Source organism: Ailuropoda melanoleuca, chromosome 3, assembly GCF_002007445.2.
Source record: "Ailuropoda melanoleuca isolate Jingjing chromosome 3, ASM200744v2, whole genome shotgun sequence".
NCBI lineage: Eukaryota > Metazoa > Chordata > Mammalia > Carnivora > Ursidae > Ailuropoda > Ailuropoda melanoleuca.
Window position 1 is genome coordinate 25,023,620 of NC_048220.1, and position 21,358 is coordinate 25,044,977.

The 21,358-nt window shown below is 44.7% G+C and overlaps 1 protein-coding gene across 1 annotated transcript in view; it reads right to left on the minus strand.

The window, feature by feature from the left end:
* TRPC7 (transient receptor potential cation channel subfamily C member 7) overlaps nt 1-21,358 on the minus strand; it is a 150,849-nt gene that overhangs the window by 116,992 nt on the left and 12,499 nt on the right. Inside the window, exon 2 of the mRNA XM_034655736.1 lies at nt 17,084-17,861. Coding sequence (XP_034511627.1) covers nt 17,084-17,861 — 778 coding nt within the window. The remainder of the gene's footprint in view (nt 1-17,083; nt 17,862-21,358) is intronic.

A 21,358-nucleotide genomic window follows, 5' to 3' on the forward strand; every position in this document is an offset into this window, starting at 1 on the left:
TATTAGTAAATGTGGAATGGGTTGTATTTCCAGGATATATATATATATATATATATGTGTGTGTGTGTGTGTGTGTGTGTGTGTGTGTGTGTGTGTAGAGGGTGGGGGAGAGAAGCAGTGTTCAGCATTTCACTGTGGCCCTTCTTAATTTTCAAAGTGTTGACCCATCAGTAATTAGCAGTCCTGCTCTGGAGCCCAGAAAACCAGGCCATTATTATTAATTTCACACTATAGGTATGAGGGACAAAGTGATCATCATAATATGAAAGATAATTTTGCTGCCAAGCATTTGGGGAGCCTTTTCTGTTTGAGAATTGATAGTATTGAGAAAATTTTAGCCTCACTCATTCTCACATCCCTGTAATTTTAGGACTAGGTGTACCACTTGAGCTTTCTTAGTTTTCTTGAGTCTGATGCCATCCTGCTCTCCTGTGACCCGAGCCTGTGTCCCCCAACTCCTCCAGATGTCTTGGGGGCAGCAAAGGAGTGCAGGTGCTAGAATACCACTTGGTCTGTTTCATTGACAGTTGATGGAAAAGTGCGTTTCCTCCATGTGCTCAGGTGGTACATGTTTTGAAAGGAAGCCTGTGCTAGGATTTCAAAGAGTGTTTATTGCGGAGTTTCCTATCCCTACACTGTGTTTGAGTACGTAACACTTAAAGTAGCTACTGATCACATAGTTTAGAAGAGGGAAAGAAGGAGAGACAATTTATCAATGCCAAATGAGGCTTCTGAATGATAGGATATTTTCCCCCCACTTTGCAATCAAATGCAGTTCTCTCAATTTTCTTGATTGGTATTAAATGGAACTCTGCCTTGGATCCAGGAGCTGCAGTGGCATTTGCCAGCTTCTTATAATTCACGGGCTTGAAGGGCAGTTGAATATGCCACCTCAAAATGTGCAGCTTTGGCAAAAAGATTATTTTGAGCTGAAGGCAATTAAGAAGCAGATATAAGAAAACCCTCTGCCCTCCCTCTATTTGACCAGAAGCAGGACATACATTTGTAAAGGGTTTCCCCTCTCCTCTCTGTACCAAGAAGGGCAGAAGTTCATCCCAGTTGTCAGCTCTAGACCCTCATCATCCCAGAGACAGCACCAGAAGAATCTACATAACACAGCTTGCTGAAACTAGCCCTCCTCTGCCATTAGTGCACCCACCTATTTACCTTCCCTGGATTTAATGCCCCTAGAAGCTCAAAGTCCTTTTCCTTTGCTTTGTCACTTCTCTAAAAATGTCTTGTTTTGTTAAGATCCTGTCTAAGCCCAGCTCCTACCTACCCCTCTGAATGACTCATCTCTGACTTCTCTCATCTGTTTGTGGGATGAACATCTTAGTAAAACTTCTGTTTTTCTCTTGTCAATCTGACTTTTGTCAGTGTCATTTATAGGGCTCCAGCTGGGCAACCTCGGAGGGTAGAGGCTGCTTAATGGAAAAAGAAAAGAACCCTGACTTTTTACCATTATACAGCCTAAAAACCAAACACTAAAACAATCCAAATGCTGGGGGGGGGGGAACTTTTAAAAAAATTAAAAATGACCTGAATGTGGCTTTTGGTTCTTTCTTTTTAAAACTTACGGCTTAAATATGTATATCTGGGGTTTGATGAGCAAATGCGTAGTCACGTGCACTGGCGGCCGCCTTCCTTTCTTAATTACATGACGTTCCCCTGGTTGATATTTTCAGCTAGGAGTCTTGGACTATGCAAATGGAATCGAATCTTGGTGACTGACTGGAAGGAGCAGAGGGTTGTTGCTGTCAAGGAGGTGGGAGAATTTCCTTAGGCCAAAAGGAATTTGAGATGGATGAAAGAATTAAATGCACAAAAGTGAAATTGTACCGACACTAGGAAAAAAGCACAGATGCGTTTTTCTAATAATCTGAGTAGGGAGACCTTTCGGAGCCCAGCAGGAGACTGAGAAACCCCCAATCGAAAGACTGACCAATAAGCGCATGTAAAATTTGAACAACATCGTTGTTCAGAAAAGCTACCCTCAGGAATATAAGAAGGCAACAAGCTGAGAAATAGTTGCAACACACAACCTAGAGAAAAGACTGATTTCTTCTTCATAAAAGTGATTTTTACAAACTTAAATGAGGAATGAACCAAGAAAAAACAGACAAAGACAGGAAAAAAAAATTCATGGTAAAAGAAACACAAATGAATAAACAAAATTTGTCTGTTGTTTAATTTTACTCAAAAATTTCAAAGTCAAAGAGTACTGAGTGGCCATTTCTCACCTGTAAATCCCCCAATGAAGAAGTGTGAGAACCTTCACTGGGGGCCGCGCACCGTGGGAAAGACAGTCTCCTAGGCCGTTGGTGACATTTATAATTTTGGACTGTCCTCTCTGGGAGGGCCGTTGTCCGTCTGTAGCACAATTTTAAATGTCCGTGTGTTCTGGGGACCTAGCAATTCCACTTTCAGGAGCATAAGGCTGTTCATTGCGGCATCGTTCATTAAAATGAAAGCTGGAAGGAACCTAGCGGTCCACCCATAAGGAAGTGGTACACGAATTACAGCGTGTCTGCTCTGTGAAGCACTTGTGTAGCCCATGGGGAGAAGGGGGTGGACTTGGAGATGTTGATACGGAGAGACTTCTCTGCACATGTTATTATTAAGTGAAAAAGCAAGCTGAATGTGGAGTATGTCTTAATACACTTAAGGCAAAAAGCTAATGAATACGTATATGTTTATGTATACATATCAACATATGTTTGTGTATGAACAAAAGATTTGTGCCCAGATATAAAAAATTTTTAGTAAGGTTGAGTGTGGGAATTGAGATTGGGGCAAGGGAGAGAGTTAAGGAAGTGGAGACTTACTTCTCATTGTATACTGTTGTGTGCTATCTGAAAATATTTTTTTTAAGATTTATTTATTTTAGAGAGTGAGAGAGAGAGAGCATGAGCGGGGGCAAAAGGACAGGGAGAGAATCCTAAGCAGACTCCCACTGAGCAGGGAGCCTGACACGGTGCTCGATCCCAGGACCCCAGGAATATGATGCCAGTCGAAACCAGGAGTTGAACACTTAACCAACTGTGCCACCCAGGCGCCCCTGAGTTATTTTTTACATCATATGTTACTTTGATAAAAATTTGAGAAGAAAATGGGTGATTTCTCTATTTGTCCCTTGTTCCTGCATGCCACTCAATGTAAAGGGAACCTCAAGGAGAAACCAAACCCCTGATTGTTCCAGGCTGAACTGCTGCATCAGACAAGGAACTTTCCTCTTCTCCCTGTCTTTTTTTTGTTTGTTTGTTTCAAATCTTTATTTAAACTCTAGATAGTTAACATATAGTGTAGTATTGGTTTCAGGAATAGAATTTAGTTATTCGCCACTTACATAGAATCCCCAGTGCTCGTCATAGCACGTGCCCTCTGACAAGGAGCTTGTCAGCCGGTTTGGGATACAGCAACAAGGCAGGACGGTGTTACCATGGTTTGGTTCTGATCCTCATTGTGGCTTAATTCAGTGGAAATAGATTAAGCCTATCTGGGGCATGTTGAAGCCATTTGGAAAACAAATCTGTGATCTTTGTCCTCTTATCATTGATTTTTAATTTTAGCTCCTTGTTGATCATTAGGAAATGACAGAAACCAGCCCTCACCTTCCTTGCCTGATAGCCTTGCAGGCCATTCACTCACATTCTTGAGGCTCCCCCTACCTCTGCTCCACCACTTTGTCCTTTAACCTTAATGTGTAACTTCCAGGGGCCCCTTTAGTGTCTTTTTCATATAAGTTCAACAAAAATGGTGAAAGCTCCCTTGGCAGCTGGCCGTGAAGCTGCCTGGGTCCCCATTGCCAGGGTCCCCAGGGCCTGGTCCACCCACTGGCTGGGCTGGGCTGGTTGGTGCGTGGATGTGAGCCCACAAACCTCCTCACCAAGCCAGTCCTACAGGGCCGTCTGCGGAGTATCAGGATTTCAGTGATTTGTCTTCTGATTCTGCTCATGCCTGCCAACTGGTGGGAATTGATAAGAAGGAACCTTTCAAAAAACAAGGATCCCCCCTTCTCTCTTGTAAATGGATTGTCACCAGCCCCTGGGAGCAGTGGGTTCCATTTTGGAGAGAGTGACTGAAGGTGACACTGTGGAAACCAAGTCTAGCTGCAGACATTACCAAGTAGCCAGTGAAAGATAACAGAATATGCCACCCCAAAAAATGACTAGAGGAACTCAGGACATGCCACCCCTAAATATGTCCTTTTGGTATATTGATTATTTTGAGCTTTAGGCACTTGAAAAACAGCAAATGAAAGGAGAAGGTTTCTTTGTATGCCCCTTCTATGCCTGAAAGTACATTCTCCAAAAGGAACGCGATTGCCGTAAATCCCCTCCATGGGAGCCTCAGCCACCCGGAAGATAGACCCATCACAGGAGAGGCCCCCACACCCAGACACACTGTGTCACAAACTATCATACTTCCCATCTCTTCTTCTAAGGATCCATTCATCTTTCCTAAATATCATTTACTCTCCTCTGAGAGGTGTACTTCCTCCTACCCCTTCCTTATCAGGATGGTGTTGAATTCTGAATTCTAAGCTACCTCCGCGGGTTGCTCATTTTTCCCTGGGTGTTTCCCTTGTACACATGAGATATTCATGCTGTTAAACTTTTGTTTTCCCCTTGTTAATTTACCTTTTATTATAGAGTTCTCAGCTATGAAGTCAGAAGGCCTCCCTTACAAAGGCCCGTCTGTCTCCTTGGCCAGGGCTGGAGACCCTTCATCATGTGGCCCTTCCGCAGTCCCTGGGGCCCTACCCTCACCTTATACAGGGCAACAGGAGCTGTTGCATGGTGGGGTCTCAGTGAATTGTTAAGAGACTGAGTTTTATTGATCAGAATGTCAGGATTATTTTAAGCGAAAAAAATTTGAACAAACAGCAACTAAACTTGTTTTACTTCTTTTTAAAAGTTGTTAGCAGCATGTTCCCAAAATATAGCTCCAATAACCCCTGCGGCCATTGGGCGTGGGGGGGGGGTCGCAGCTAGAAAGGAGACTGTCTGCGTGCACCCAGTCGAGAACAAACAACACAAACTCTTGTGCTTTCCATTTTTTCCCTGAAAGTGCATGTGTTTCCTAAAAGTCCTCTTTTTCCTTAGCAACTCTTTTCTCCCCTCCTTTTCCTTACTAAGGTGGTATATAAATCCCTTTCTTAAATTTTCAGGAAGTCACTTTCTGCAGTTCTTTATGCATATGAATAAACTCTCTAGTTTCTCCTATTAGTCTGTCTTTTGTTAGTTAATTCATGGGCCCTGACCTGTAGAGCCTAACACCTTAGAGGAAAAGTTTTATTCCCAACACAGGACTCTAAAAATTTCCAGGAAATGTTGTTTGTAAAGTGTTGACATTACGTGGAGGCAATGCCAAAGTAACAATACTCAGTAAGAGAACCAGGATTCTACATTGTGTACAGTCTTGTCACGATTGCACAGAACAAATTGATGCAGAGAAAAACATCAGTGGCTCTCCATAGCAGGTAATGGGTCATAAAACAAAGTTGTAGGAATGAAACTGTGGAGGAACGGGTAGAGGAATCGGCAGATAGGACGCTGAAGAGGGACAGGAGGTCCAGAAGCAGAAACGTGTATTTGGGAATTGGTGTGTGATTGGAGCGGCATCACAGATCAGTGGGGAAAAGTTGGATTCCTGAATAGATGATGGGAGACTAGCTCACCATGTGGAGAAAGGCAAACGTGTGATGAAGACTCACCCTACACCTAAAATCAAACTCCAGTTGGACTTAGGACCTAAACGTGAATGGTGGATCCATGAAGGTAATAGAAGAAAAAAGAGATGTAATGTAGGAGAATGTCCTTGTGACCTTGGTGGGGAAGGGTTTTTTAATAACACCAAATACACAAATCATTTCAAAAGTAAATGTTTCTCTTCAAAACAGGGTGCCATAGACAAATGTAGCAGATGAGTGATAGCCTGGGAGAAGATGTTTGCAATGTCTGAAATAGACAAGGGCCTAATATTTAGAATACATGAGAAACTCCTGAAAGAAAATTTAAAAATACTCCAAACAGAAATCCTGTTAAAAAGTGGGTGTAGGAATGTCAGGAAGAGGCAGTTCACAGAAGGGAGAAACTCACATGGCTACACAATATAGGAAGAAAGACTCAGCCTCATTAGCAATTAGAGAAGTGCAAATGAAAATAACTATATTTCTCATACCGGCAAACATACTAAGGCAAGATAATACCTAGAAGTATTGGCAAAGCACGGCCCCCAGGGGCAGGCCTTCTGGGGGGCAGGCGGCCTGGCTGAGTGAAATTAACCGTGGACGTTCCTTCCTGGGCTGTAATAGGAGCACTTAAATAGGACTGCAGGCGGGTACAGGGATGTGTTTTGCAGCATCATTTGTGGCAACAAAAGGTTAGAGCAATGTAGGTGCCCATCCCTCTGGGAAGGAGAAAGTGAAAGGCTGCAGATGTCCAAAACGCAGTACTGGGCAGCAGACAGAAGCAATGAAGGAGGCTCACATAGAGCAACATGGAGAGACCATAAAAAACATGGTGGCGAGTGAGAGAATATGAAAGTCATAATTTTGTACCACAGTCCCTTTTGTGTAACTCACAAACAGTAGTATATTTATCCATAGTCCCCCATTGGAATGTAAGCTCCAAGAGGGCAAGAATTATAGGGTTTTGGTGGTCTCTAAACGTTCCCAGCCTCTAGAACTTTGCACGTGGCAGGTGCAAAAGAAATAGTTCTTGAATGAATACCACATATATACCTACGTATATTCATAGTTAATATAAATATGTGAAATACATTATATATAAATACGTTAAATACACTGAAGTGGGGGCTTTATGGGGTGGGGGAGCATGGGAATGATGGGAAATGAAAATATGATGATAACGTTTCACCATCTGAGTCATAGATTTATTCAAATTTTTGTACCTGGCTATAGGGGGAGCACTAGGAGAAAACATACCCAAATATGAATTATTCTTAGATGGTGAGAATTAAGGCTGACCTTTTGGTTCCTGCTACTTTTCTTTGTTTTTTAAAATTCTATAATCAGTGTTTTTTTTTCATTATTCCCAAACCCAGCCCTTGAAAATGTCTTTGAGAGTGGCAGTGCCCCAATCCCGAGTTTCCCCCATCGCTTCTGTCGGCATCCTCCCACTTCCCCCCGCCCCCACACATACACACTTTTACAGGACTGCAGTATTGCTGTCTCAGCTTGTGCCTTGGTCAGTAGAGAGCATCAGCAACCTCTCCCTTTGCTTCCAGACTAGCCTCCTAGTTTAGGGCTGTGTTTGGTTTCCTGGAATAACTGACCTCTGGCCTTCTTCTCTCCTGCCCTGCTCTGAGGGTTTGTTTGGATTCCTGGTCTCAGTCTTCCCCAGTTCATCTCAGCCTGGTGCTCTACCTTACTGTATTGGGTTGAATGGTGTCTCCTCAAATTACCATCCTTCCTGGCACGGGGCCTTTTTTTTTGGAAATAGGGTGTTGCAGTTGTAATTAGTTAAGATGAAGTCCTATTGGATGAGAGTGGGCCCTTAATCTGAAATGACTGGTCCTCAGAAGAATGTCCTCAAAAGAATAGGATAAGAGACAGAAACACACAGAAGATCACTATGTGACAACAGAGGCAGAGATTCAAGTGATATGTCTACAAGCCAAGGATCCCCAAGGAAACTGGAAGAGGAAAGGAAGGATCTTACCCTAGAGCCTTCAGAGAAAGCAGAGCCCTTGCTAACATCTCGACTGGGGACTTCAGGCCTCTAGCACTGTGAGAGCACAAGCTCTGTGTGCTAAGTCATCACGTTTGTGGTGCTTTGTTACAGCTGTGCCAGGGCTAATGCATCCCCCTATACTTAACCAGGGGTTCACCAGGGAGGATTTTCAGTGCCCAGAGAAGCCTTGCCTGTCCCCAGTGTTCTCCTGCTCTGGTACTCTCAACATCCAAAATGTTGGAGGAAGAAGAGGGAGAGGTCGACTTCATGCCTTTATTGATGCTAAAACAAGCTCCAGTTGAAAAAACAAATAAGAGATAAGATTTAGTCATTTTCCTCTAATGAAATGTTTGTTTACTTGGTCGCTGCAGTGACCAGATATCCTCGGAATCTGGAAGATGCACTGGAAAGATTAAAATCCAGTGGAATTCCTTCCACGTCACTTCTGAACCCACTTCGCAGTCCATCTGCACTGGCAATGAACAGTTTGGCCTGGGCCACACCCTTCTCCACCTGCAGACTCCAGGGTGGAGCATTGGACCCCTCATTACTCTCCTGCCATGCTGCCATGCCACAGGGCTTCCACCGTGGAGGAGGAGATAAGGAGCTGGCTCTTTTCTGCTCCTTCTCTGTGTCTGTCCACGGCCGGAGCTCCACTGGGCAGCACCGAGAGGCCCCAGAGACAGAAGAAGCAGGGTCCCCGCAGCTCACAGACAAGCAAGCTGTACAGGAAACAGCCAGGAGATGGGCACCTTTTCTGACTGTGGGGTTGCTCCAGCTGTGCTGAGCCACCAGCGGGCTGAGATTTGCTGGCTCTTCTGCACTGGGGTGCCACTCACCTCCTTCCTGGGAGGACCCCCTTCTTCCTACAGCCACTGTCCAACTCCTTCACATCTTGTCCCCTCCAGTCCACTTTCTGCCGCAGGTGCCGGGGATGTTTCTAGATTGCACACACGGGTCACTCGCTCATCTGCTGAGACCTTCTGCTGGCTCTTCATTTACACAAAAATGAAGTCCAGCTTCTTACATGGGAAGGCCACGGCTGAGGTGGTGTGGCTCAGTGCCCTCATCCCCTGCACCTCTCCCCATCACTCCCTATAGTGTGGAGCTACTTACAGTTCTCTACACGGGCCTCTTTCACCTATCTTTGCTGGATAGTTGAAGTGTGCTTTTTATGCCTAGCACCGTCTTTCCCATTCCCTGCTGCCTGTTTATCTCTCCCATACCCTTAGGTTTCATTTGAACATTGTCTCCTTAGAGAAATCTTTTTTAAAAAAATATTTTGTTTACTTATTTGAGAGAGAGTGCAGGAGTGTGCGTGTGCATGAGCGGGGGGTGGGGGCAGAGGGAGAAGGAGAAGCAGACTCCCCGCTGAGCAGGGAGCCAGACACACGGGATTCCATCCCAGGACCCTCAGATCATGATCTGAGCCGAAGGCAGTCGCTTAACCGACTGAGCCACCCAGGTGCCCTTCCTTAGAGGAATCTTTAAACACACAGACACACACAAGCCCACGCACACACACATAGTCAGCTGTCCCACTAAGTCAGCCTTTAAAACCACCCTTTTACTGCTTAGCACGCAGCATGATTTGTAAAGCCGCATTTCCTTGCATGATTGTATGAATAATGCCTGTCCCCTCCCCTGTACTATCAGGGCCTGAGGGCAGAAACCTTGTTTCATCTTACTCATCATTTCATCCCAGCACCCAGCCTAGAGCCCTGCTCATACTAGAGGCTTAATGAGTGTTGCAGGGATGCCAGATTTTCAGATAGCTCTGTAAGGAGGGTCCGCCCAGTTGTGATATTCTCCCAGTCTCCAGACCATACTCCCATCTCATCCTCCTGACATATATTTTCCACATTGAATCTGTGACTTTGCTGCTAGAAAAATTCATGCCTGCATGTGGATGGGGTGTGCAGCGGACTTGATTAATGATACCCCATGATGATTAATTTATATAGCATTGTAACTTCTTTTCAGAGAAAAGTCCTTCACTTCCATCATTTCCATTTGAGGTAATTTGTGCTGCTACTCGTCGACTAATATTCTCTAGAACTGTCTCCAATTTCTCCATATCTCTGATACTTCACACTGATAGTTGCACTTGTAGAGGAAATGATTTTTCCCCCATTTTTTGTGTGTAGTGATGAATCTTTTCCATGGAGATATTTTTCAAAAAATAATCTCTGTCTGTATTTGTCAGGAGCTCTGCCTGCCCACTTCCTTCCTCCTCCTCCTCCGCCCCCTCCGCTCCTCTGTCGTTCCTGCCCATGCCATTTCTTCTCACAACAATGTTTCAGCAGCGCTCCAGGCTTATGCACTCTCAGTGGTCTGTGTGTTTCCAACTGGAACTATTCCCTTGGGCTTTTTTTAACCATGGAACCCACACGGACAGCCTATAGTTTTTCTAGTTCTAGAAGGATCTTCAGGGGGTGGGGGCAGGGGGTAGGGAAGCTTAGCAGAAATCAGGAAGACTGAGTAGAGGAGGTGCTGAAACTTCAGTGTGTTCACTGCAAGGAACGTTGTGTTGGAAATCCAGCGGGCTCATCCCCACTGTGCTCTCTGGGGGAGAATTATGTACTTATTCTGGGTTAAGTTCTCTGCAAAGAGTTTTATATTCTTCATCTAATCAGGGTGTTGGTGAGGATTAAATTAGATGAAGAATATAATCCTCACCAGCACCCTGCGAGGACATTGTCATTAATTCCCTCACTGACTCGTTTATTTCTTTATTGAGCTAACATTCGCTGTGTACCTAATCAGTGCCAGGACTTTCTGGAGGTTCAGCGGGATGAGGCATCTGAACAAGTGGGTGAATTGTGTTGTCATTTACAGAGATTAGGGAAAGAGCCAGTGTTTGGGTGGGGAAAATAGGCATTCCGTTGTGGACATGTTACAATTCTAACACCCCAGTTCTCCGAATAAGAAAAACTAATTTCTAGTAGATGCCCAAGACGGCATGTTGCCAGGAGATAGGACTGGACGCCGGGTCAGTCTGATTGCAGGGCCAAGCTCTTGGCTCTCCATTCCACAGCCTTGAGGATACGAAGCATGGCTGCGCTGGGCGCTCACCGAAGCCTGTCCCCTGCCCTTGTCCTTGTCTAACAAATGGCGTCCTTTATCTCACCTGAATTCCTGTCACCCAACGTACACTGTCTTCCTGTATTTTAGAGGCTGGTACTTTTGACATAAACCCTAGAAGAAGACAGTCACATAACTTTAGGCATTACTTGTGACCCAATGAAAAACTGTCATTAAAGGGTATGTTAATTAGCTCATTTCCTATGATAACTCATTAATGAATGCCCTGGTGAAAGTGCTCCTCCAGATGCTTAGGTAGGAAAATAGAGAAGACGGAGCTAGCACGGGCAGAGGTCAGGTCTGTCCCGTCTCCTGAGATAAGCCAGTCCCTGGATCTTGCTCTCAGACATGGAAGCCAGTGCTTCTGGCTGCAGTGTGGGCCTGTTGACTGGCATGTATGCTCTCACTGCCCCAGACTTGCACATGCTCGGGTGGGGGGCATCCCGTGGCAGCTTATCCCCTGACATCTGTGATCCTTCTCCTTTCTGCTTACATTCCATCTCATCAGATGCTCAGAGGGCTTGGGGCACACAGTTGGATCCCTGGAGGTACTGGGGATTGATATATAAGTGAGTGCTTTGAGGAAGTTTTCTGCCAGGTTCTCTTAAAAAACAAAAAACCCAACAACTTGCTTTTAAGACCTGCAGACTTCGCAGCTTAAAAAATATTTTCCCGATGGTAAAGGAAGTAATTTTCAAGTCATTTCTTGCATGTTAAGTAGGCATTTGTTTATACTACCAGCCAAGCTTTCAAACTTCAAGGAAATGTATTTTCCCAGGGTGTTGGTCTATAAAATTTAAAAATCCTAACAATGTCCAAAGCGTGAGAAACAGGTGCAAAACACAGATTCCACTGGATGCTGGGTGGAACATGCTTCTTCAGCCTTCCAATACTGCCTGAGACCAGGATGGGCCTTTACTCAAGCTTTCTGGCTTCCTAGCTCCCTGGCTTCATATGGCCTGAGTTCCTATGTGCTTTGAGCTCTCCCTACCACAATACAAAGACACTCCTTCTCCTTCTCCCCTCCTCTTTCCTCTTCCATTTTGATAAGTTTACAAGCGGATTACAAACTGTCATCTCAACATCTTTACCTTCCCCAGTGGGATCTCAGTAGAGATCATAGCAGGTGGCAAATTGGTCTGATTTATCATTATTTGCATTTTTAATCTGTGGTATTTTAGGCCCAGAGAGGTTTTTTTATGGGTCTTAAAATGGCAACACAAACAGTGATACATAATTCATTATCTATTTTTTTCATAATACCTGTGGTTAACAACCCTTTGATAAACAGTAAAGTCAACAACACTTTAAACACGATGAAGCTACAGGTTTAGCTTTCTTGCCCCATACTCTTTTCCTCTCTGGTTTATTAGAATCATTTGCACAATCAGCAGCCTCCATGCTGATGTGTCAACATGGAAAGCCTTCTTAGTTGTAGTTTTGCTATTATTCTGAATGACTAAGCGTTCAGTAACTAAGGTAAGGCAAATGTTTGTTGGGCTTCCTGGCCCTTGACTTGGGGACAGGGGGGTACTTTTAAATTTAAGCAAAAGGTAAGAAACAACAAATATTGGAGAGGATGTGGATAAAGGGGAATCCTCTTACACTGTTGGTGGGAATGCAAGTTGGTACAGCCACTTTGGAAAACAGTGTGGAGGTCCTCCAAAAAGTTAGAAATACAGCTACTCTATGCCCCAGCAATTGCACTACTGGGTGTCTACCCCAAAGATACAGACATAGTGAAGAGAAGGGCCATATGCACCCCAATGTTCATAGCCGCATTGTCCACAGTAGCTAAATTGTGGAAGGAGCTGAGATGCCCGTCAACAGATGAATGGATAAAGAAGATGTGGTCCATATATACAATGGAATATTACCCAGCCATCAGAAAGAATGGTTACCCAACATTTGCAGCAACTTGGGTAGAACTGGAGGAGATTATGCTAAGTGAAATAAGTCATGCAGAGAAAGACAATTATCATATGGTTTCACTCATTTATGGTACATAAGAAATAGCAGGGAGATCGATAGGAGAAGGAAGGGAAGAATGAAGGGGTAAACGGGGGGACGAACCACGAGAGACTATGGACTCTGGGAAACAAACTGAGGGCTTCAGAGGGGAGGGGTGGTGGGGGATGGGATAGGCCGGTGATGGGTATTAAGGAGGGCATGTATTGCATGGTGCACCGGGTGTTATACGCAAACAATGAATCATGGAACACTACATCAAAAACTAATGATGTACTGTATGGTGCCTAACATAACATAATAAAAAATTAAAAAAGAAAAAAAATTAAGCAAAAAGTGAGAGAGCAAGAGGGATACCTCCCATCCCTGCCCTGTTTTCTCTTTCCTTCCAAATCCCTAAACCTCACTCCACAATTTTCCGGAGTTGTCCTTTGCTTCCCCACCCCTTCCAGCTCCCACTAGGCATTGCTGCTAGTGTAACTCTGAGTTGAAAGAAAGATTAACACCTGTAATCCTTTTGATACAACAGCTCTATAGATAAGCAACACACATAGACAAGATGCCCTGGAGTTTGGCAAGATAACAGCAGAATAAAGGGGATCCTCAGCAGTTTTATCAGAAGGCTGATCAGTGAAGAAAACCAAACAGATTAATTCCAGAGAAATGTGAAGGCCTTATGGTGTTCCTGGTGGCAGAGGCTGTAACTCAACCTTATTTTTTTCCATGCTACTTCAGGTGCCTCTATATACAGAGAGAGCCTCTGTCAGGATGAAACACCCCTGAGTAGCCCATCCCATGCTGATCTTCCCTTTCTTTGTCTCTTTCTCCTCCTCTATAGATAAGCCAGCCAGTTAACCAAAATGTCACTTGTGGGTGCTGCCATCCAGGAGTTTAGTGGCCACCGGCACCATCCATACAATGCAGCATATGAGTTCCTCTGTTACTTAACGTGTGTTTGTTTGATCGCCTTAACCACCTTGTAACCTTCTGTAGAGCTTTCCCGTCTTACCATGTCTGTCAAATAGCTGTATTAGAGTCATACGTGTAGGAAGAGTTTAAATCATAGGTAAAAGTAATCACTTGCTTAATCAGTTGAAAGGATTATGCTTTCACAATTTCCTTCCTCCATCAACGATTTATGGAATGCTTACTAGATTACTGAGCTCCAGTCAAGACATTAGGAAGGTCCCACTGGCCACACTGAGTTTTCATATCTTTTTAGACCCAAAAAGATGAGAGAGGCATAGGAAAATCTTAGAGATGCATCATTTCCAAACCAAAAACACTGGCTTGCTAGCACGCATCTGACCTCAGCCATAATTTACTGGAGCGCTGGACATTGGCTGTGCATCTTGCTAAGACTAGACTCTATTCTGGTGATAAATTACAGTGACTCAAAAATAGTAGACTAGGCCACTGAATCTAGGTTTCCCTGTGTGAGCTTTTCTAGTCGGGAGCAGCCATTCCCAGAGCAAGTGTCTTAGAGGATCTGGAGGATGACGTATGACACCTCCAGTCAGGACCAGAGATCTTTTTTATACAACTGATATCACAGGGTCATCCACATACACGTGGCTACAGTCAGCTTCACGTAGTCCCTGTAAAGCAGGACAGACTCCTGAAGAGTGCATTTTAGAACACACACTGGCTCTTTATTCTTTTATTACAAATTCACTTGTCTTTTGCTAAGCTGCTCTCTTCTCTGAGAAGATTTATAATGTCAGGAATGCACATACAAGGATAGTTGAATAAGTAACAAAGTTCTAAAGGACCGCTTGTGTTAATTTATAATGCGCCATTTGTAGCCAATATGAAAGACATTATTTCAAGCAAAGGGAACTAGGGGATGTTAATAGCCAGCGAATGTGTTTATGCTAGCGCTTATTCTGAGTAAGGCGCTGCATTGTGGAACGCATTTGTTATCATGTTAGTAGTGCTTTTAATTGTCTCTAATTTTCATAATTTACTTTTTAAATCAAAATATCATGCTCTCCACAGACTTCCAGTTTTAGATATTATACATACTAAAATATGCCAGACTTTTGGTTGCAGTAAAGGAAACAAATGGCTCAGATGTAATTCCAAATGTTAGTCTAGCATCGTTTTATTTAGTAAGGCTGGCCTGCTCCCAGATTCCAGATAAGTAGAGGATTGTGCAATTATCCAGAAAACCTAATCCAAAAAATTTTTTTTTCTGGAATTGTTTTTTTTACCCCCCCCCTTTGGGCCAGAAATATCTAAATTAATTGGATTAGCCATTTCTTTTACATGGCCTGTGAAGATTCAGTCCGAGGCTGAGGGAACCAGCACAATTCCACCAACCTTCCTTGGGACTTCATTGACCTTATCGCTGGTTGATGGAGTTTATTGTACAGAGACAAGGAAAGAACAGGCAATAGCTACATTCCTTGGGGGCCTCTTTGGGAAACCCCCTCATCCACCTCCATCAGTGTTTGTTGGCGCTATGAACAGCGCGGGTTTAGAGAATTTGTTCCACTTTAGTAAACGGGTGCAAGATAGGGGGGAACAGGTGGAGTAAAATACGTTAATGACAAGATTCTTCATTTATTCAATCTGCAGTGCCCTTCAGCTTTTTGTGAGCCTGGCTCTTCTGCCCGTGGTTATGGGCGACCCATGCCTTCAGAGAGGCTTTCGTGGTCACATGCATGCACACCTAAATTGTTCCCCCCTTTGGTCCCAGTTCCTCACACTCCAAATCCTCTAATTCAGCTAACCTACCAGTGAAGTAAATTTCCAAGACTCTAGCTTTCATCATCTTAGTCCCCTAACCACAAATTTCAGTGGCTCTCCGTGTCCTACAGGAGAGCATCAAAAGTACTCAGCCTGACACATGCAGCCCTCCGAGATCTGCCCCCGAACCATCTCTGCAGCATTCCTCCTGCGTAACTGCTACAGGAAGTCTTTGTTCTAGTCCCACGCGGCTTCTCGGCAGTCACCTGCCTGCTCTGGGCCATTCTGGACTTCACCTTCACTTGCCTCCTCCATATGCCCACCTCTCTCTTCCCACTGATCCAATTCCTCCTGCTCAGCAAGGCCCAGTCCCATTCTGTTTCCTTCTTTGAGATCTCCCAGAACACCATGGTCCATGGGGCCCCCTTTGGCTGAATCAGTACCCATCCTTGGCTGCCTAATCGTATCCCCTGCAGGGGCAGCTCTTGCAGTGACATCTTGTTTGGACAATGAACTTTTCTCCTGCAGTTAACATGTTTTCCCAGCTCCAGTGTCAGCTTTGCACGTGACACCTTTTTGTATGCTCCAGGGCATCCTAGGCTCTGATTGAATAGCAGGATGAGAAATGCTGAGCCTGGTTATAGTTTCTACTGTTCCAGGTGTACCTTCTGCAGTGGGGGTATTACATACCTTCATCATTCAGATAAAGACAGTTGAACCCTGAGAAGCCCAATGCATGAAGAATTTTCCCAGAATGGCTAAGAGCTGGCTCTGGGCTCTGAGTGCCTAGATTAGAACAGTGGCTTCGCTACTTACTAGCTATATGATATCCCTTTACTTCTGCGCCCTCATCAAAAAGGAGGCTAATAATGGTACCCATATTAATGGTCGTTTTTAAACACCTCCTTTAGAGAGGAGTGACAGTTGGGAGTAGAAGCCCAGGATCACTTCACTATTGAATAGTGGACTTCAGAGTTGGGTCTCCATTCGCTGAGATAGTCTGATTGTCTAGGTGTTGTCAGGGTTTTGTCCTGGGCCCATCTACTGAGGTAAGAAGCCCAACTACACAGAGACAGTTTCATTTTCATTTCCATGTACCTTTCCCTCAGCCCCTTGACAGAACAATAGTAATAGCTTGCTGGACTGGGAAAGGCTGCAGGCAAGCCTTTCTAGCCTTGGATAGGAGACTGAATCTAGGATCAACACAGTCCAGGACGGGATCGAGATCTGGACAAGTCAAAGCCATTCAGGTGAGACAATCAAGAAGTCCCAGACCTGATCTAGGAAACATCCACAGGTGTCCTAGACACTCCTGAGCAACCTGGGGCAGAGCCAAGTGAGGCATTTACCCTGGAACCACAATATCATCCTGCCTGCGGTGCTGCTTGTCTTTTACCGTGTAGATTTGTGCTTAAGTCACCTCTTCTTCACATTTAGGCGGTTTCAAATATTTCACCTAATGGGCTGCTTTTCCTTCAGGCCTACATCTGGCAAGGTTGAGGAATTCCCCTTCCTCCCCGTGGGCCAGCGAGACCCCAAGGCCCTCACCCTGGGTTACTGGAAGACAACCCATTTGACTACTGGACACACCTGGAAGAGCCCTCTGGGCAATCTGTCTGCAGAGTGGTGAGTGGGAGAGTTACCTTGAATTCAGTCTCAATGTTGGCTAGTCTGGCCAATTCGTTGCTTAGCTCCAGCGCGGTGAGGACAGGGTCTTCACTGGACAGAGACAAGTAGGCAGCGCTTGCCAGTCCCTTGTAGGCATTCATGCGGGAGCGCGAGTGGCTGAACGAGTCCTTCCGCTGCTTCTCGGTGCACTCGTTGCACTTGCAGAAGTAGTCGTGTGGCCGCTCGATGCGGGCGCCCTTGAGCAGGAGGATGTGCACGATCTCATACTCCTGGCAGTGCGCTGCCAGGATGATGGGCGTGATGTCGTGGGAGAAGCGCGTGCCGTCCTCGTCGTAGGCGTAGAAGTCGTCGTCGCGCAGCTCCTGCTCCAGCGGGCTGAGGGTCAGGCGCTGGCCCTGCGCGAAGGCCGGGTGGTTGAGGATGGCCTCCACGATGCGCACGTAGCCCTTGCTGATGGCCAGCAGCAGCGCGTCCCCCACCCGCGCCAGATTCTCCTTCTTGAGCAGCAGCTCCGTGACCTCCAGGTGCTCGTTGCCCACGGCCAGCTGCAGTGCGTTTTGCCCCATGTAGTCCACGCAGTTGAAGTTGAGGGTCTTGGACTCCTCCAGCATTTTCCTGACCACGGGGATGTTGCCATACTCGGCCGAGTCCAGGAAGCGCTCCTCCTCGGGCGTCAGGCTGGTGCCCTTCTCGTTGAACATGTAGGCGGGACCCCGGGTGGCCTGGCGGCGGCCCTTTTCCCTCAGTGTCGTGTGCCGGCGCTGCATGTTTCTGAAGGTTCCACTCCCCAACCTGTGCGGGTACAAGGCAGAGATGCTCTGTTACTCTCCCAGGGGCCTGCGGGGTTCCCAGGGGCAGAGCAAACCCAGACTGTTGAGATGAAAAAGCAGCTCACAATTGGGATCTTAACGAGCAATTACAAAATCTTACTGGAAATCATTTTCCTCCCATTGAGATGAAGACAGGTTGCTAAACCTGAACTATTCCTAGTTGTATAGAGGAATCTTGATTTGGTTATCCAGCATCAGTACGCCTGGGGTAGAGGAATGTTGGCAGACAGAGATGTGGGTTCAGGTGGAGGGTAATGGGAGATAGGGAGCATGTGGTCGAAACAGGCCAAAGACTGTGAATTTTCTTTCCATTTGTGCAAAGTTCAGGATGTCACTTAACTTCTCTGGGCTTTTAGTACCTTGCTTCTCTGTGAATTTACCCATACAACATGGATAATTTTTTGTGTGCCGTAGGGTCCATCGGAAGATTAAGTGAGGTGACTTGTATTAGAAAGTTGTGTTGGTTTTATTATGTACCCTCCTGCCTGTTGGCATGCCCGGTTCCCCCAGGGATCTTCTGCAGACGGCCCCCGTGGATTCTGCTGCCTTTGCTTTGGGTGCATTGCCCCCTTGAGCTCCGTCACTGTGACAACACGCAGGCATGGCCACATGCCTCTCCTTCCGCATTCTGTACTATCTGGGGTGGCTATCCTATATGGGAACTGTGCTCGCTTTCTGGTCCTCATGCAGCCCGAGCATCTACCAAAGGGCAAGATGAGGCAGGGAGCGGGCCTAGACACATTGTCACTTACTGATGGCCACTGAAGTATCTCCCCTGAAGAAATTCATTCCTAGCTTCCTCAGATCAAACCTGGATTTTTGTATGGATGGAAGAACAGGTCAGTTTAGATGCTGGATTTATTTTTCACTTGGTCTTTGCTGTTGTGTCAGAGTGTAGAGGTTAATACTAATACTACTGGTAATAATGGTTAAACTTTTATTAAGTACTATTCTATGCCAGGAACTATACTAAGAAGTTAATAATTTCACATATATTACTTGTGCAATTCTTGCATAGATCCTATTACAGTTGATAATGCTGACACAAGTAGGATTGAGAGACAGGCTTTGAAGTCAGAGGGCATAGAGTAGGAGTCCTGCCTCCACCTTTAGCCAACTTGGTAACTTTGGGCAAGTGACCTAATCCTTTAGTTTGCCAGGGCTTTAAAAAGGTCAGACTAGAGAAAATAAAAGGTATTGTGTCATTGGAGCCTAAGTCAGATACCCATCTTCAGCTAACAGTGAGACTTTGAATGGATCCCTGGCTCAGCATGCTTTCACTGTAATATAGAGTCTGGACCACATGATCCCTAAGTTCCTACAAACTTGAACAGCTGATTCTCCAGTTGGCCCTACCCATATTTTCTTTTCTTTTTTTTTCCCCCCTGGTCTACCCCCACTCACATTATTCAGATAATATTAGAATGGCATACTTTTCAATAAGACAGTGGCTATTCTAAAGAGTAAGTACTTGGGGGTTTATTTTAAACTATTTTCTGTGTTTCCAGCAGTCTTTTTGCTATTGGTCATGTCTCCATGCATTAAGAATACTCATTATTTGACTTAAGCCTTTTATAAAAAAATAAAAGTAATCCTAGAAGAAGACCTTTAAACTAAATCTAGTGTTTTGAGATTTAAAAAAGTGGCGATCTTGTGATTTTTAAAATTTTGGGCTCCATTTGGTTTTCTGCTTGTTTTACCTTTTGACCTGCTCAAATCCTTTAGTTTCAGCTCCTTTAGGGGGCCTCTCTGGCATAAGGCAGAAGACTTGGAGGCCAGAGCTTGTGCTCTAATCTTGCCTAAGGCTGAGTCACACATTTTTTGGGGGAAGCTGCTAAACTCTTCAATTGAGTAGCTTTCTCATCTGCAGAAAATTAAAAGGAATACTTATGGGTAGCTCTGTCAAAAGGTAACTGTAGGTGATAAATCCTAACAGAGAGCTCTGAGCTCCTTTAGAAAGAGATCTGAACTGCCATCCACTTTTCTAAAGTGCATTTTGATAAAAGATTTCTGGGGAAAAGGTTCTCAGGATTCAAGTTCACGAGCTTCTCTGAGCCCATTTCTCTCAACAATGCCATCATTCCAGGGAGAGAGGCTGCTTATTGATGCCAAAGTAGATTGGGAGTCCACTAGAGACCTCTGTAGGAGAGAGGGACTTACAAATAGGGTACAAGCATTTATTTTTACAGGTTTTTCAGAGGGAGAAGAAGAGACAGAGTTGAAAGCCAAGCAGTCACTTCATTTGTATCCCCAAAGAGCCTTGTTTCAGAGGATGTTACGAAGTCAGTTTCAAGGTCTGTCATCTGGGTACACACACGCAGGTAGGAATTGAGCCCATAGAAGAATAATAGTCTTTCTGATGGAACTACTAAGTGTGTCCTGGGATGAGGCTTATACTCATCTCAGGAGCACCTTTCTGGATTTAGTCATTACAACTCAACTTGAGAAAAGGTGGTTTCCACTCAGGAGCATCTGAGTGGTGTGTCAGAGATGAAAGGGCAGCTGTCCTAGAAGGAGCCAGGGCTTGAGCTTGATTCCATGTCCTTTTCCATTAGAGGTCTGCTCAAGAGGGAGAATAGGTCAGACTCCAAGGTCAAGGGTATACAACTAACAACAAGCCATGAAGAGATTAATTCAAAGGATATATAATAACTACTGAACCAACTCAGAGCAGAGAAACATTTCACAGGGAACATGTAAGTACCCAATCTAAATTCAGAGTCCGTATAAATATCATAGACACTGCAGCTTAAAAACTTAAAGGATGTTAAACATTGTTTGATAATTTCCTTCATTAGACCAACCAACCAACCAACAAACAAACATAAAAGCAAGGTGTTAGCATTCTCATTTTTTAGGTGAAGCACAAAGACTAAACCTTAGGTCAAATAATTTCTGCACAAGAGTAGAGTGTCATATAAACCTTGATGTTTCTGTAATAATCATGTTGTATTAAGGAAAAATATATAGGTGTGCCTAGTATTTGTCAGAATGTCAAATGTCCTCCCCATCTGACATGTATTTTTCTGAACGACCTTGAAAGCACACACCCAGATGTAGTAAGAAATAAACAAGCCTCTCTTTCCCAGCTTTTAAAATCTCATCTTTGAGATACATTCAGATGCTTACAGAATTGTCAGTTATGCTATTTTCCTAGGAGAATTTGGCCTTGATGAAACCTTTTGGACCCTTAAGTCATGTATGCATACAAGGATATACTGGGGCATCCTATGCAGTGAGGTTGCTTTCAACTTAAAGGGTTTCACAACAGACCCTGGAGCCACAGGAATTCGTCCAGATATTGGTGGGGGCCTTTTTACCTCACTGGGGGCTTCTTATTAGCTCTGACTCCCTCTTATCTTGATATCTCTCTAATCATGCTTTTTAAACATTTATTTTTTCAGCTTTGTTAGTGTATGATTGACAAAATCATGAAATATTTAAAGTATATACTGTGGT